Raw genomic sequence first — 17856 nt, forward strand, 5'->3', positions numbered from 1 at the left:
CGTGGCCTCCTGCCTGCTACCAACCCAGCTCTGAAGGGTTCTTTTGGAACATATTAACCTAAAACTCCTGTCTTCTCGTGCAGTTTTTGGAAGCCTGTCTTGGGGAGCGATGGACAGATGTAGCAAGGTGAAACGCCTGCTGAAAAACTGGGAGGTTTTGTTTTTTCAGGAGCACCAGAGGAGACCTGGCAAGGTATTTGGAACACTGTTGACTAGGATGGACATTTGAGTTATTGCTGACAGCATGTCTGTAGCCATTCACATTTCTAAAATTATCCTGACAAGTTTGCACCTGTTTTCTAGGCTGATGTTGCAACGGCTCCTGAAGAGGTCAGACGTAAGTGTGACTTTTCTCCATAGCATATTTGTTTTTGTGTACTGCAGTAGTGGAAGGGATGTTAATCAAGGGGACAGCTTTTATTTTTGGAATAATTTAGATCAGCTGGCAAGTCCCCAGAGTCACGTGTATGCTTCCCAGTTCCCTATGGTGGTAAGGAGCGCCTAGAACTCTAAAACCCTGTAACTCCTCCTAATTAAAACACAAAAATTCAACTAGCAGAATAATTGCCACTGCTCATTTTAAGAACACATTGTCTTAAGGTAGGAAGAGCTTGGTTGGTTCAGGGCAACCTCTCTATTCCAGCACCTTTCCCCTGCAAATGCCTCAATGGGAAGCGTTGCAGAAGAGAAGATAAATGAAGTTAAACAATAGTATACAAACATTATAAAAGACAAGGTAGCATTGCAAATCTAAAGTATTGATGCAGAGCTGAGAAACCCTAATTGAATAACAAATACTATTAGGGATCTGAGGTGAGGCACGTATGTAGCAGAAGTTGCCCCCAGTTTCATTTACCACACAGAGGCAGATCCAGAATAGTTTACTGCTTTAGAAGATTAGGTTCAGTAAAACAGTTCCAGACATTGATATATAGACATATAGTTTGTAAGCTTTGCAGATACAGATATAAAGTATAAAGTATTCCTGTTGCTCCAGAAATTCAAGATGTAACACAGGCTCCGATTCACAGACAGAGTGACCCCAACACTCAGGCAAGACCCCAAACACAGACAACACAAGACCCCAAAACACTGAGATGATGTGCCTTAATCACTTATATGGTCAGCACTGGGCCATTGCCATCTAAATATATTTTATTTGTGTAGGGGTTTTCAGTGTACAAAATGCTTTTCCATTTACTTAATATGCTTTTCCAGGAGCTGTGAAATTTGACCCCTTATAACACATGGAAACATGATTACAGAAAGGTACTGTGGCTGGCTGCCTTAAGGAGATGTCATTCCTGATTGGCAGCAGCTCTGTGGAGCCATGGCCTGTTCATATGGGGGGGGGCTTTGTTCATTGAAGCTCTCCATCTCAGTCCCTTGCAACATTTACTGTGGTTTCGTTCAGCTCAAGCTGCAGGCCTCAGTGCCTAACCCAGTGGGTGAATTTCTAAACATATACTATCAGAACAAGACCTCCCTACAGACGGGCTCTTCTCAAATCATTATCTATTGTAGAACCAGCACACCTGAATATTACTACTACCTGAGGGAGAGTGTGTATGCTGGGTTTGATAGACCCCAGAGTTGATTTGGGCAGGTAATTCCTCGTCAGCTTAGAAGTCATTCTGAACTGCTATTTGTGCACAGAACTGTACAAAGAGTACAAGGCACTGAAAGAAACCAAAGGACAGCAAGGCCTCCTTGGATCTGAAGCCATCTGCCAGAAAGAAATCCAGGAGCTGCCAGTAACAGAACAGGTAACAAAGGAGCTTTGTGTTTTACAGTTGTGATGTTGTCTGTGGACACTGACTTTGCAGGGGAAAGGCTTGAGCCCGTGTTTGTTATTATCAGATCAAAAACCCCTGCAGCCTGTTAAACACCCCCACCTCCATTTTTGTCACCTACAGTCTCCAAATGTGAACCAGGTGAAGCTGTGTTGGGGCTGAACTGTTTTCAGAAGGCAATAAAGTCTTAGTGTGATGTAGTGGTTAGAGGCCTGGACCACGTCTTGGGAGAGCAGGGTTCAAATTCCCACTAGGTGGGCTTGGGCCAGTCACTGACTCTCAGACTGACCTGCCTCACATGGTTGTGGGGACTAAGTAGGGAGAACTATGAATACCACCTTGAGCTCCTTAGAGGAAAAGTGGGATATAAATGTAATAAAAGTATAAATAGTTGGAGAATGATAGCAGTTACACGGAAAACGAACTACAATATAGATATGTAAACTTAACTATTAAACGTAACTCTGCACAGAGGAACGATTTGCAAGTAAAATTTACAAAAATTAGTTTTGCATGCCATAATGACCTTCTAAAACTTCCACCAGTATTTTCCCACCCCCTCCCCTCGTCTCTATTCCAAGGTACCTGAGTCAGATTGCTGGGGTGCGCACCTGAATCGAGGAAATATGGCTCCTAAACTGACCCCGCAGGATCAAGAGACACTGCAGGCTTCTGTAAAGTATTTTGGCATGAAGTTGAAATGCAACTTGGGATCAGCTATTAAGGTTTGTGTGATTGGTGAGTGACTAATTCTAGCCTTGAGCCCAGGCTGAGTGCAGGGACAGGGCAGCTTCTGAAGGCTGAAGATCCTTGAGGAAACAAAAGGACTAACTCCATTTAATCTATGCCTGCCATATGATCTAGTCTTTGCACTTCCTTCCATTTCAATGATGTCTGCAAACTTGATGAGCACCTTGAACCAGACGAAGGGATAAGGCTGTTTGGAAAGTCTGAGCTCATTTCCCTTACCCTAAATAATTACTTATCTGTATAATTTGACCTTGCAGACGCATGAACACGCATTTCTGAATACTAAGTGAGATTTTGTCTGCTCTCACTGGGTGTCCAAGGTTTTTCTCAGCTCTGGTGTTTGATCTCCTTTAACTGGAAACCCCACAGAAGGAACCTGAGACTTGTTATGTGGTTCAAAACTTGCTGAGGAAGAGCCAGCCATTTAGCAAAGATTTCCAGTAGGGAAGGGAAAGATGTCTGTTGTGGTTAGCTTCAAAGGTTTTCTGTTCCGGTATAAAATAAGAGGAGAAAGTTTCGGGGATATAGGTAGGCTCACTTGCTGGAAACTAACTGAATTTTACTTTTGATCTCAGGAACGCCCTGTAACTTTAAGGAAATCCCTCACCCCCAGGAGGAAGTCAGTCACAGCAGCGCAGAAGGACATGCACCAAACCACCGCAAAGGCTGTGTCTCCCAAACCACCTGAGGCTCCTTTGCTAGAAAATAGCCCAGATCAGCTGCTTTGCCCCGATCCCATGGAACTTGAAACCCTCCTGCCACCTTCATTCCCAGGGCTGATTCCTAACAAGCTCCTTTGCTCTGACCCAAAGGCAAGGCCGCCACCTTCGCTGGATAAGTTTCGGCAGCTGAAGCAGACACTGACCAAGCGGCTGAGTTGCCTGGATCCTGGTTGGCTGGACAGGTGCCAAGGGGCAGAATGGCAGGCAAGAGAGGGGCTCCCTGGAGACGACTCTTCTATCCCAGGCGGTGGGGCAGATCCAGGCCAGGGCTCACCAGGACACAGTTCTCAGAGGAAAGGGGGTGTTCCTCTCCACCTTGGAGAGCAGGAACAGGAGAAGTGTTGCGATTCTCCCAGGGAAAACAGTCAAGGAGATGCGGTGGAGAGCCAGCCCCTGGTCCAAAGTGTTGGAGATGACTGCAAGCCCAGTGGGCAGGCTAACCATCCTGCGGGTGAGACCCCATGCAAAACAGGTGCAAACGTAGCACTCACTGAGGGCAAAGCTGGATTTCCTGCCTTCAAGCATAGCCGCAAACTGGAGATTTGCACCCAGGAGGCCACTCAGGAAACCAAGATGCAGCTTCGGGAAGGAATTTCGCCGCAGTTGAGTGGTGCTTTCTGCAAAGTGGAGGACAGGCAGCAGAGGAGTCCTTCTAAGAGAGGGAAAGCTTCTTGCAAGAAGAGGCAACGGGATGCTGAAGCCCACGGAGATGAGGGCAAGGACAGGTCCCACAGTGGCACCTCTGGCGTAAAGCGCAAGAGAACTAAAGAGGTAGCGGGGGGCAGCCGCTTTAAAAAACTGTGTGGTGCTAGACAACAGCCAGGGCTCCGTGAATACGACTTTGATGATCAGGACATTGTTGAGGCACAAGACAAAAGTGGAGCAGGCACCCCAGTTTGCTTTGAAAACCTACTTGGGGAAGTCGATGGGGAGGAGTTTCCCAGACAGAGTGAGAGATCCAACAGTCTGGCCTGCAGGTATGTCCAGGGAGCTTTCTGGAGCTGGCGATAGTTGCTCCTCTTGCATGGCCAAGGAATAGCCTGGAGAGTTGCTGTTTAAGAGAAAAAGTGGCATCCTCAAAGTACAACGTAATCTAATATTTTCTCCTCTGTTTCGGTATGTGCTCATAAATTTGTACTGGAAAGTGAATGGTTTGTGCAGTCCATCTCTCCTGATATCCCTACCCTGATTTTGCATTCTACAAATTACTGTCACATAAAATAGTCATTTCATGCAGTACCTTCCTACAGTGTTTCTGCATGCTGACACCTTGCATGGTTTTGTTTTACTAACACTACAGTGTCACCCTTCCTTTTCCACGTTGAGGATGTTTTACCCTCAAAGACTTGTGTTCAACTAGCGAGAAAGAGAGAGAAGAGAGATCTCAGGACCTTTTTGAGAAATACAGTCCCTTAGGGTCTGAAGGAGCGTCTCCACCCCCATTGTTCTACCCGGACACTGAGGTCCAGCTCCGAGGGCCTTCTGGCAGTTCCCTCACTGCGAGAAGCCAAGTTACAGGGAACCAGGCAGAGGGCCTTCTCGGTGGTGGCGCCTTCCCTGTGGAACACCCTCCCACCAGATGTCAAAGAGAACAACAACTACCAGGCTTTTAGAAGACATCTGAAGGCAGCCCTGTTTCGGGAAGCTTTTAATGTTTGATGTATTATAGCATTTTAATATTCTTTTGGAAGCCGCCCAGAGTGGCTGGGGAAGCCCAGCCAGATGGGCGGGGTATAAATAATAATTAATAATAATAATAATAATAATAATAATAATAATAATAATTATTATTATTATTATTATTATTAGGGTCTTTAGGGGCTGGTGGGCATCAGGACTGCTTTGGTGCTGAAGTCTTTTTGCCTTTTTGCCAGTGACTGTTAAGGCCTGAGCAAGAGTACAACTAAACATGAGGCACCCTATTTTGAACCGTTACAATAAAGGGATCTTATCTCTTTCTAGACCACTACCAAAGAAGGATGGCAACTTTGTGCGAATCAATCTCAAGAATAAATCTCACGTGAAAGGGTACGCTTTGAAAGGGAGGCAGCTTCGCAAGCAGGTAAATTGCCTCTTGACTCAGTGGTATTTACAGCCTGTAAAATAGAATTGGAATGAATCATATCTGAGTGGAACTTCCAACTGTTGAAGTAGCCTGTTTGCTCTGGAGGGAATTGAATTCAATTTTGCATTTAGTTCCTTTTTAAAAAAATAATTTTTATTAAATTTTCCATTTTAACAATCCAATCAAATCACATTAAGTATTCCAAATCATACAAATACATATCATATAGTCCAAATATTCTGCCAAATTATAAATTTTTGTTGGGGCTTCACATACTTCAAGTTCAGTGGGGTTCTAATCATCTTATGTTTCTACTGCCTTGAGTTTCCAATAGTTCTTTCTTTAAATCTTCTTGTTGTTATCCTTCCAATTTTGCATTTAGTTTCACATGAAGAAGAATATTTATGTTTAAAACATTTTGGGAAATGACAGCTACTCTCAACGGTTTTGCCATTTCTTCATTTGTTTGTGTGGGGTGGGTAGGTCTCTGCCTCGTTGCACTGTGGGTGGGGGGCCACAGTTGTTATAGAATGGTAGAGTTGGAAGGTACCCCAAGGGTCATCTAGTCCAACCCCCTGCAGTGCAGGAATCTCAGCTAAAGCATCTGTCAGATGGCAAAGGTGGTTGCTCACGAGTAACCAGGCAGGACTCCGACCTGTCTTTTACAGCTCTTACTGTCAGGAAGTTCTTCCTAATGTTTAGGTGGAATCTTCTTTCTTGTAGTTTGGATCCATTGCTCCGTGTCCGCTTCTCTGGAGCAGCAGAAAACAACCTTTCTCCCTCCTCTATGTGACATCCTTTTATATATTTGAACATGGCTATCATATCACCCCTTAACCTCCTCTTCTCCAGGCTAAACATGCCCAGCTCCCTTAGCCGTTCCTCATAAGGCATCGTTTCCAGGCCTTTGACCATTTTGGTAACCCTCCTCTGGACACGTTCCAGTTTGTCAGTGTCCTTCTTGAACTGTGGTGCCCAGAACTGGACACAGTACTCCAGGCGAGGTCTGACCAGAGCAGAAAACAGTGGCACTATTACTTCCCTTGAATTTATTTAGGTGTAAAAACTATTTACAGTGCGGAACTTCAAAGTTCATGTCTGCCTCAATCGCTAGCAGAACCCGGGAGTGCTTGTTTCCTGGACCTCCCCCAACATAAAAGCCTCGTTACTCCCAGCCTTTTCCTTCCCTCTTTGCGCTTTGGACCTTTGCGCAGGGTGGGCGGTGGAAGGGGTGTGCTTCCCTCCAGGCCGGCTAGGCCAGGAGTGGTCCTGAGGCTCCCGCCAGCATCCTCTGGTCCTTTCACCTCTTCCCCACTGGAGGTGGGGCTTTCCTCATCACCAGAGAAGGAACTGCTTCGCAAGGTTTTCGGAGGCTCCCTGTAACACAACTGCCCCTCTGTTCCCCCCCCCCCCGTTCTGATGGCAGTTCCCTGACAGCATCCATGACAGATGGCCATTCTGCCTCTGCTTAAAAACCTCCAAGGAAGGAAAGCCCAACACCTCTCATGGGCTTGTGTATCAGTGTGTGGTTAGACAGTGAGTGGATGTCTAAATTTATAGATCTGAGTACATGAAGGCACACCTCTGGGAGGTAAGAGGTCACGAAAGCTGTGTGTGCTCCTGCAGTCTCTCACTCCTCCTGGTGGGCTGAGCTCTTCTGCCCCCTTCTCATTTCACTCCTCCCAGACCTGGGTGATGGGTGGGTGTGGCTCCAGCTGCTGAAAGGTGGCTGTGGACCCCTTCCCTTCAGGGGCAGATGGAGCTATTCCCAGTCTTCAGTGGCACCAGGGCTTGTGTGTCAGGGCAGGGCTTTGTGTGTCAGCCTAGGACCCTGGTACCTACGGGACCGCCTCTCCCGGTCTGCCCCGCGGAGGACCTTAAGGTCCCTAAATAGCAACACCCTAGAGGTCCCGGGCCCTAAGGAAGTCAGATTAGCCTCAACCAGAGCCAGGGCCTTTTCAACACTGGCCCCAGCCTGGTGGAACGCTCTGTCTCATGAGACCAAGGCCCTGCAGGATCTGATTTCTTTCCGCAGGGCCTTTGGCTTGGAGTCAATTTGATTCCCTCCCCCTCTTTCTCTTTTCCTTCTCCTGTGATGAGGCTGCATTTTAATATTTTAACGTTGTATTTTAATCTTGGTTTTAAGTTGTATTCATTCAACTTGTTTTTATTATTGGTTGTTAGCCGCCATGAGCCCGGCCTTGGCTGGGGAGGGCAGGGTATAAATATATATATTTAAAATTTTTATTATTATTATTATTATTACTATTATTATTATTATTTGCTAAGCCCAGAGAGCTCGCCAGAGAGGGGATGAGCTCATGACTCCCACCACAGGGATAACTGGGGTGAGAGAACACTTTGGGGCACCCTCCTGCCAAATATTTGCTGACAGATTCCCCCACAAGCCACTGGAGCCATCAGCTGGGTCCTTGGCCAGCCCATGACTCACGCAGCCTGATCACAACCTCCTTTAGTGACGCAGGAGAGGCATCCATTGACTTTGTTGTAGTTTAGTCGTGTCCAACTCTTCGTGACCCCATGGACCAGAGCACGCCAGGCACTCGTGTCTTCCACTGCCTCCCGCAGTTTGGTCAAACTCATGCTGGTAGCTTCGAGAACACTGTCCCACCATCTCGTCCTCTGTTGTCCCCTTCTCCTTGTGCCCTCCATCTTTCCCAACATCAGGGTCTTTTCCAGGGAGTCTTCTCTTCTCATGAGGTGGCCAAAGTCTTGGAGCCTCAGCTTCACGATCTGTCCTTCCAGTGAGCACTCAGGGCTGATTTCCTTCAGAATGGATCGGTTTGATCTTCTTGCAGTCCATGGGACTCTCAAGAGTCTCCTCCAGCACCAGAATTCAAAAGCATCAATCCATTGACTTAGCCTTCGTCTTTTTGGTGTCTTGACAGGTATGGAAGCAGAAGTGGCAGAAAAAGGGGGAACAGTTTGGAGGAGGTGGCAGGCGCTTGGACCGAGGCTCTGACACTTGCTTCCGGTGTGGAGGACTTGGTCACTGGGCTTCCCAGTGCAAGGGGAGAGGTAAGGCCCCCTGGCTGTCATGGCCAGATAGGCCAGGTATTGGCATGCTTTGCATTAAGAGAGCAGAAGACCTGTCGAGTTTGTTATGGATGGCTACAAAGACTGTCACAAAAATGCAGAAGGAGTCTACAATGTCTACAAGCCCTCACTGCCCTTTTATTAGGAAAGCTACCAGCAGAGTCTTGATCTGGCTGTCAAGCACAAAGACAAGTAAAAAGTCCTCATTATGAACCAGTTGACTACTTTGTTGGGTTGACTCCATAAGATGTTTTTTATTATTACTCCTCAGGTGATTTTAGGTATGTTTTATCAGCTCTGTCCATTCCTTCGGTTTGGTTTGGATTTTTAAATTGACTGGAAACCCACCCCGAGACTGTGAGATGAAGGCTGGGATAGATAAAACCAATCAATCAATAATTGTCTTATTTGGAAAATGCTTTTTCACTGACCTTTGCATAAGGACACGAAGGCCCCCTGAATTGCCCTGTGACATTGGAATGCTTTCTGAGGAAGACACTATTTCTGGCCATAGGATTAGCACATCTAGCAGATAATGACTGAGTTTGTACATTAATATTAAACTCAAGGTTTAGTTTTGCATGTGTGAGCCTCAGGTTCTTCCCCATCCTCCACCTCAGCTGCAAGATGGAGCTTGGGAATTTTTGCTTCAGTTGTCAGCTAACCTTGGCTGCTAGTGATGTGGCTGGTGGTCTCTCATTAGTGGCCTGTGGTTGTTTAGTTAACCCAGCCAACTTCAAACTGTGGGTAATATTCTTAGCTATGGTTCTAGTGAAACAGGCCAACACTTGCCACAGTTGCTGGTTGGGGCATAATAGGAAGAACTTCCTGACAGTAAGAGCTGTTTGACAGTGGAATTTGCTGCCAAGGAGTGTGGTGGAGTCTCCTTCTTTGGAGGTCTTTAAGCAGAGGCTTGACAACCATATGTCAGGAGTGCTCTGATGGTGTTTCCTGCTTGGCAGGGGGTTGGACTCGATGGCCCTTGTGGTCTCTTCCAACTCTTATGATTCTATGATTCTATGATTCTAAGTCAGGCATCCCCAAACTCGGGCCTCCAGATGTTTTGGGACTACAACTCCCATCATCCCTAGCTAACAGGACCAGTGGTCAGGGGTGATGGGAATTGTAGTCCCAAAACATCTGGAGGGCCAAGTTTGGCCATGCCTGTAATAAGTCATTGAGGTTAGTTGAATGAGGAAGCTGAACGTCTAGTCGTCTTCCTGCAACTGCACCAAAGCCCAGGGCAACCTGGGCCATAGGCAAGTCCCTGGCCATCTTTGCAGAAGGAGGCTGCCTTAGACCAGTAAACTCAGCATTGCCCATAAGTTGACTGGCAGCATCTCTTTAGGGTTTAAGATGGAAGTCTTTCCCTGAGCTACTTGAAGATGCCAGGAATTGAACCCTTTGCATGTAAAGCAAGGTGGGCTGGACTTTTTTGGGCCCAGTAGCTTCTTTCACCCTTTGTCAATATTTTGGGACATGTGCTGAAATGGCCACTCCATGTTCTTGCATGAAAACACAGGAACACAATCCCCTCCCCCCGGCTGTGCAAATAGGGTGAGGGGGGATGGCATTATCTGTCTTCCCTCGTCAAATAATCAAACTGATCAATAGGGAAAAGGTGATTTGCATCTACACCAGTGTGCTGGGCTGTGCCTACCCCACTGCTACCAGAATTTGTGGTCTTGGTGGCGCTGTGGGTTAAACCTTGCCAATCAGAAGGTCGGGAGTTCGAATCCCCGCGATGGGGTGAGCTCCCGTTACTCGGTCCCTGCTCCTGCCAACCTAGCAGTTCGAAAGCACGCCAGTGCAAGTAGATAAATAGGTACCGCTCTGGCGGGAAGATAAATGGCATTTCTGTGCGCTGCTCTGGTTCGCCAGAAGCGGCTTAGTCCTGCTGGCTACATGACCTGGAAGCTGTACGCCGGCTCCCTCGGCCAGTAAAGCGAGATGAGCGCCGCAACCCCAGAGTCGGCCACGACTGGACCTAATGGTCAGGGGTCCCTTTACCTTTTACGGTCAAAGCAATTGCTGTTTGGGGGGGCACAGCAGGCCCCTGAACTAGGGTTTACCACCCCTGATGTAAAGCACATGCTCTGCTCCTGATGTAAAGCACACGCTCTGCTCCTTTTCCCAAAGGGGAAGGCATTTTCCTTCCATTATTTTGATTGCTCCAAAGCAGCATCTCTTCTTCCTTTAGCTGCTACTGAGCAGCTCTCTGCTGCGGACCCCCAACAGAAGGGAGATGGCTCTGCTGCCGAAGAGGAGGTGCCACTGCTGACTTTGGAGGAAGTGGCTCAGATGACCAACACAGCCTACAGCAAGATCTCAGGTAAGAGGCAAAGGCTCCATCTGTAGCCCCCTCCAGTCTGATGCTATGTGGTCTCAGATCAGGAAGAACTTGCCACAGGTCAGTTCCCGCTGCGCTATCAGGGCATTTTTCTGTAAGCAGATACAAGTGCCATGGTGTCAAGATGAAGAAATAATCTGGGGCTTTCCTTGCAGCTGGTATAGAGGCTGCAGCTGGAGCAAAGACACTTCGGTCCAGCTGGTATATTAATTAATAATAAATATAATAATATTCATAACTTGTTGTTCGCCCCCCTCCTTCTTTGCCAGCAAAAAGTGAGAGCAGCCAAGGAGGCCTGAAGCAGCTTGCTCAGGAGGAAGAGGGTCACCTGTTTGTGCAGAGGCCCGTGTTCGAACTTCTCCCACCACCTCCGCCAACAGAACCTCTCTACAAACTGGGGCAGGACGGGAAAGTCAGAGGTAAGTTTCCAAAGGGTGCCTCTGCTGCCCCCTGAAGGCTGGTTGTCACCAGTCTCCATGCAGTGGTGAGGCAGAACTTACTGCAGAACTTGGTGCAGAATTTGTGCATCAGATCCCCAGTTAAAAGGCCCCAGTTAACAGTCGGTGTGAGGTTTTCCTAAAGTGCTTCTTGCCAGTTTTGTGAACAGGTTTCACTCTCACTGATAAGGGGTTTTGCAGAACTTCTACCTAAGTCTCTTTCTCCTGATGCTTCCACGAGTGTGGAATCGTTGCTGGGGACAGGCCTTGCCCCTTTCTTGACTGGATCTCTGTTCTGTGTCTTATGCAGAGACCCCACCAGAAGTGTTGGAAGCACTGGCTGAGTTGGGTTATGCCTCCTTCCGGCCAGGACAGGAAACAGCCATTATGCGGATACTCTCAGGTGAGAAGGGTTGTTTGCAAGACAGGAAATGCAGAGTGAAAAAAAGGATGCAGTTTACTTGGATGTGCAGCCAAGCAATTGTTGCTGGTGACCAGATGTGGTCTTGCTGCATCCTTTACTAACCCTGTGGCCTCCAGATGTTTTGAACTACAGTATGGCTGTGCCGACTAGGCTGATGGCAGTTATAGTCCAAGAACCAGGAGGGCACTAGGCAGGGGAAGACTGTTGCCAGATGCAACTTCCAAGGAATGACCAAACAACACTGAAGGGCTGAAGAGCTGGCTGATATGGGGAGAGGTGTTGCAACAACAGTACCAGCTGCTTAAGGGTTTATATTTTAATGTTAGCACCTTGAATTGAGTCCAGTAACATGAAGTCATCAAATTGTATGATGACTATCTTCCCCTGCATGCGAAGATAGGCTCCAGTGGATTGAGTGGACGAGACCGAGAGTGGGTCCAACAGCCAAGAAGGCAGTTCCTGCTCATGCTGTAGAGATAAGTGAGGGGCAGTTAGGACTCGTCAGCCTAGGAAGGTAGCCCATTTAGGAGAAGGGAAACTGATCCGGAACATCCGCTGCCTTGCGGGATATCTTCAGGAGAAGAAAAGGCTAAGGAGTAAACCCTACACAAATGCGGAGCAGAGTCCCTAAGGCGGTTGGATGGCGTCTTGTATGCCTCCTTCTGGCAACTCCTGCAGCCCAGCTGGTTCTAAACGTCTTGCTTTGCTTTCCTTTGGACCCCATCAATGAGTCTGAGAGGGGGGTCTTGTCGTCTGGGCAGCCCAGGACCTCCAGACACGCAGCCCAGGCTTGTGCGCCGAGGAGGTTTGTCTTCACCCCCATACGCACAGTCCCTTGTCACTTGAACAGATGGATGCCAACAGCAATATAATTTTATACTTGGAAGGGACTCAAAGGATCATCTGGTCCAAGCCCCTGCAGTGCAGGAATCACTGCTATAGGCAGCCCGTGCAGACTGCCGCTGCTGCTCTTAATTCTGTCACTTCTCTAGGGCTCTCTACGCTGGTGGTCCTGTCCACAGGAATGGGGAAATCTCTCTGTTACCAGCTCCCTGCGTACCTGTACAGCAAGAGGTCCAAATGCATCACCTTGGTGATCTCACCATTGGTATCGCTGATGGATGACCAAGTAAGTTTGCTGGTACCTTTGCATTTGGAGGCTGGTGTCATTTCCTTGCTTGTGGTCCAGGGATTTGGGGGGGGGGGGAGCTCTCCAGGCTCTAGATTTAGGAACACAGGGCCACTTACCACCTGGCCCAGGGCGGGGCCTGAAGCCTCATAAGGACTGCTGTGCTCCGCTGCCCAGGAGGACTCTCCTGTGTGAGTGTCTGGGGGCCCTGCTCTTGCCGCTTGCCACCTACCTGGCCCAGGGCGGGGCCTGGAGCCTCACAGGGACTGCTGTGTTCTGCTGCCCAGGAGGACTCTCCTGTGTGAGTGTCTGAGGGTCCTGCTCTTGCCGCTCACCACCTGGCCCAGGGCGGGGCCTGAAGCCTCACAGGGACTGCTGCGTTCTGCTGCCCAGGAGGACTCTCCTGTGTGAGTGTCTGGGGGCCCTGCTCCTTCCTGCCACTTACCACCTGGCCCAGGGCAGGGCCTGACGGGCCTCACTAGGACAGTTGCTGTTACTGCTGGAGGGGTGCAGAGTGCTTTTAAAATGTTTTTAAAATTTTCTTTTGAATTTTTTGTATGTGGGGGTGGGGTGGGATGGATGTTTATTGGGCCTGGGAATTTGTTTGATTTTATGTTTTTGTAATTTTTATTGTTTTTTGTTTGTATTGTTTTATTTGTTGTTGTTTTTTAAGGTGTTATTTTGTTCTTAAGGGGAGGGGTCAGGGCTGCTGGGGAGTAGGTCCCAGCCAACAAAATGGCTGGGGCATGTTCCACAGGGGGGAATGCAATGGGACAACCGATCTCAGTGATCACGGGTAGGAGGAGGAGTTACGCTAAGACCACACCATGTCATTACAGAGGAGGCAGGTTTAGTCGTTGTCTGAGGACTATCCCTGCCTCTGGGTCTGGTCCTGACCGGATGGATACTAGAATCAGCAAGGGATACCCACATGACCTGAAAGTGTTGCTGTGCAATGCCAGGTCAATGATTCATAAGACCACTGCCATCCATGACTTGATCATGGATGGAGGACTTGACCTGGCATGTGTAACAGAGACTTGGTTGGATGAAGCAGATGGGCCTGTCCTTGCCGCTGCTTGTCCACCAGGTTTCTCTTACGCACAGCAACCCAGGTCATGTGGGTGGGGAGGGGGGGTTGCAGTGATTTTTAGGAAGTCATTAGTTTGCACCAGGTGTCCTATTGGGAAGACCCAGTTTTCCGACTGCATGTTCTGGAAGATGGGCAATAGGGGCAGTACAGGATTTCTTTTGGTGTACCGACCTCCCCGCTGCACCAAGGATTCCCTGCCCGAGCTGCTTCAAGTCGTGGCGGATGTTCTCCTGGAGACACCTAGCTTGGTTGTCCTAGGGGATTTTAACATCCATGCCGACACGACCTTACAAGGGGCCGCTCGGGACTTCGTGGAAAGCATGGCCTCCATGGGGCTGTCCCTGAATAAGTCTGGCCCAACCCATAGCCGTGGACATGCCTTGGACCTGGTGATCTGACACTAAGTAAAAGCGAAATGAAAGAAGTGCCATGGTCAGATCACTTCCTGGTGCAACTGGACTTCTCTGCGACCCATCCCCTCTGCAGGGAGGTGGGACCGATTCGGATGGTCCGCCCCCGCCACTTAATGGATCCAAATGGTTTCCAGAGAGTGGTAGGGGATGCTCTATCCCATGTTGATGGCCTTTCAGCCGATTCCCTGGTGGCCCGCTGGAATGTGGAGTTAACCAGGGCTATTGACTGTTTGGCTCCGAAGCGCCCTCTCCGATTGCATGGAGCCCGGAGAGCCCCGTGGTTTTCCACGGATCTGAGGGCAATGAAACAATCGTTGAGGCGGATAGCTCATTCCGAATCTGACCAGACACAGGTTAGAGCTCAACATCGAGCCTACCAAGTGGCAATAGCGACGGCGAAGAAGACTTTCTTCGCTGCCTCTATTGCATCTGCAGAAAACAGCAGCAGGAGACTTTTTCAGGTGGTTCACAATTTAGCGGAACCACCTGCGACATCGGGGCCCAGTACAGGCCACATGATCTCCTGCAATGATTTTGCAAAGTTTTTTGCAGATAAAATCGCTCAGATTCGGGAAGAAGTAGACTCCACCGTGGGAGCAGGGCCGGGGCGGGAGAGTGCTAGAGTTCTGTCTAGTCAAGTTGAGTGGGATCAATTCCAATCTGTTACCTCCGAGGATGTGGACAGGCTGCTTGGACGAGTGAAACCAACCACCTGTCTCCTGGATCCTTGCCCATCCTGGCTTATAAAAGCTAGCCGGGAAGGGCTGGGCGATGGGCTTCGTGGGGTGGTGAATGCTTCCCTCCGTGAGGGAGCCTTCCCAGACCCGCTGAAAGAGGCGGTTATTAAACCGCTTCTTAAAAAACCATCTTTAGATGCGGCCACGATGGCCAATTATCGCCCAGTCTCAAATCTTCCATTCTTGGGCAAGGTGATTGAGCGAGTGGTTGCTGAACAACTCCAGGCACGCCTGGAAGAAGCGGACCATTTGGATCCCTTCCAGTCGGGATTCAGGCCTCATTATGGGACTGAAACTGCCTTGGTCGCACTGGTTGATGATCTCCAGCCTGCTAGGGACAAAGGTGAGAGCTGTTTCCTAGTTCTGCTGGATCTCTCAGCGGCGTTTGATACCATCGACCATAACATCCTTCTGGACCGTCTTGAGGGGCTGGGAGCTGGGGGCACTGTCATACAGTGGTTCCGCTCCTTCCTCCTGGGCCGTGTTCAGAAAGTGGTGGTGGGGGATGAGTGTTCAGACCCCTGGGCTCTCACTTGTGGGGTGCCTCAGGGTTCTGTCCTCTCCCCCATGCTTTTCAACATTTACATGCAGCCACTGGGAGAGATCATCAGGAGGTTTGGGCTGGGTATTCATCAGTATGTGGATGATACCCAGCTCTACCTCTCTTTTAAATCAGAACCAGTGAAGGCGGTGAAGGTCCTGTGTGAGTGTCTGGAAGTGGTTGGAGGATGGATGGCGGCTAACAGATTGAGGTTGAATCCTGACAAGACAGAAGTACTGTTTTTGGGGGACAGGAGGCGGGCAGGTGTGGAGGATTCCCTGGTCCTGAATGGGGTAACTGTGCCCCTGAAGGACCAGGTGCGCAGGCTGGGAGTCATTTTGGACTCACAGCTGTCCATGGAGGGACAGGTCAAATCTGTGTCCAGGGCAGCTGTTTACCAGCTCCATCTGGTACGTAGGCTGAGACCCTATCTGCCTGCGGACTGCCTCGCCAGAGTGGTGCATGCTCTGGTTATCTCCCGCTTGGACTACTGCAATGCGCTCTACGTGGGGCTACCTTTGAAGGTGACCCGGAAACTACAACTAATCCAGAATGCGGCAGCTAGACTCGTGACTGGGAGCAGCCGCCGAGACCATATAACACCGGTCTTGAAAGACCTACATTGGCTCCCAGTACGTTTCCGAGCACAATTCAAAGTGTTGGTGCTGATCTTTAAAGCCCTAAACGGCCTCGGTCCAGTATATCTGAAGGAGTGTCTCCTCCCGCATCGTTCTGCCCGGACACTGAGGTCCAGCTCCGAGGGCCTTCTGGCGGTTCCCTCACTGCGAGAGGCCAAGTTACAGGGAACCAGGCAGAGGGCCTTCTCGGTAGTGGCGCCCGCCCTGTGGAACACCCTCCCATCAGATGTCAAAGCGATAAACATCTACCTGACATTCAGAAGACATCTGAAGGCAGCCCTGTTCAGGGAAGTTTTTAATATGTGACATTTTAGTGTATCTTTCATCTTTGTTGGAAGCTGCCCAGAGTGGCTGGGGAAACCCAGCCAGATGGGCGGGGTACAAATAATAGATGATGATGATGATGATGATGATGATGATGATGATGATGATGATTAACCTGCCTTATATCCAAAGCAGACCATAGGTCCATCTAGCCGATTTCCGTACACCCATGTTCAGCCCACCGGGGTTAAGTACCATCTATACATCATTTTCATAATATTTTCCTTTAGAACTGTACATGCAGTAAACTTAACCCCTCAGGTAGATGGACTCTCTGGCCTGGCGTTCACGTGCAGCGGTATACCTGTAAGAACAAATGTTGAGTTCAGCTTCTAAGAATATAATTTCGAATTATTTGCAAGCAGGTTCCCTTGAAAAGGTTTCCAACTCCACTCTAACTCAATCCTGGTTCTTAAGCCAGAACTTAGATCCCCTCCCTGCAAATCATTTCCTTCCCCCAACAAGTTTGTTGGGTGACATGACCCTAGCATCAGGGAATGAGTTTAGGGTAAACCTCAACATATTTCACCCCCTCAGAGGAAGTTACAGAGGAGGGATAGTTTGCAAGGAGGTGGCTCTGGGAGCCTCAATGTGGCTTGAGGAGATCTCCATCTCTTTTGACCGTTCTATGTCCACCACTGGATCTTCCTTCAGTGACACACATTTTGTGCTTCCTTTGCAGGTCTCTGGCCTTCCCCAGTGCCTGAAAGCCGTCTGCATTCACTCAAACATGTCCAAGACCCAGAGAGAGGCTGCTATGGACAGGGTGAGGTGACTGATGTAGAGGCTACGTAATCCTTGATGTAACTGCAAAATTCTAGGGTGTCCCGGGCACCTTCCAGCCTCCAGTTTGCAACTTGAAAATAGTAATAAATTTGTAGCATGCTGTCAAATGCTCAAAGCACAACATGCCTTTAAACATTTTTTTATTAAATTTTATTTAACATTATTACAAAATACAAGTAAAATACATACATACATATATTTTTCAGATAAGCACACATATATAAAAAAACAAAAAAGAGAAAGGAAGGGGGGGGGAGAAAAAGAAAAATTGGAAGAAAATTTGGAAGAATTTCTTCCAAATTTATTCTACAAATATCTCAATAATAAAATTTCATTGATTGACTTCCATCGCTCACACTGCACTTCCTATATACATTTTAAGCAAATTTCTATCTGTTCTGTATTTTTCCCATACAATCTCATGCAAATATTCTAATCAATACCTGTAGTCTTTACAACATCCCTGTGGGGCAAGTCGGCATTGTAAGATTTTTTAAATTAGTTTAAAAGAAATGTTAAAATTGGAAATGATGGCTCACGACTTGCCAGCTTTCCATGAGAGCCAGTGTGGTGTAGTGGTTAAGAGCAGTAGTCTCG

At 48.5% G+C, this 17856-nt stretch overlaps 1 protein-coding gene across 1 annotated transcript in view; it reads left to right on the forward strand.

Moving 5' to 3' along the window:
- RECQL4 (RecQ like helicase 4) overlaps window positions 1-17856 on the forward strand; it is a 45110-nt gene that overhangs the window by 3901 nt on the left and 23353 nt on the right. The window contains exons 2-13 of the mRNA XM_081204347.1: window positions 84-193; window positions 304-337; window positions 1657-1766; window positions 2375-2518; window positions 3119-4242; window positions 5228-5327; window positions 8240-8369; window positions 10588-10719; window positions 11007-11156; window positions 11485-11577; window positions 12591-12727; window positions 17156-17239. Coding sequence (XP_081060473.1) covers window positions 110-193; window positions 304-337; window positions 1657-1766; window positions 2375-2518; window positions 3119-4242; window positions 5228-5327; window positions 8240-8369; window positions 10588-10719; window positions 11007-11156; window positions 11485-11577; window positions 12591-12727; window positions 17156-17239 — 2322 coding nt within the window. The 5' untranslated portion in view covers window positions 84-109. The remainder of the gene's footprint in view (window positions 1-83; window positions 194-303; window positions 338-1656; window positions 1767-2374; window positions 2519-3118; window positions 4243-5227; window positions 5328-8239; window positions 8370-10587; window positions 10720-11006; window positions 11157-11484; window positions 11578-12590; window positions 12728-17155; window positions 17240-17856) is intronic.

Source organism: Podarcis bocagei, assembly GCF_964188305.1.
Source record: "Podarcis bocagei genome assembly, chromosome: 8".
NCBI lineage: Eukaryota > Metazoa > Chordata > Lepidosauria > Squamata > Lacertidae > Podarcis > Podarcis bocagei.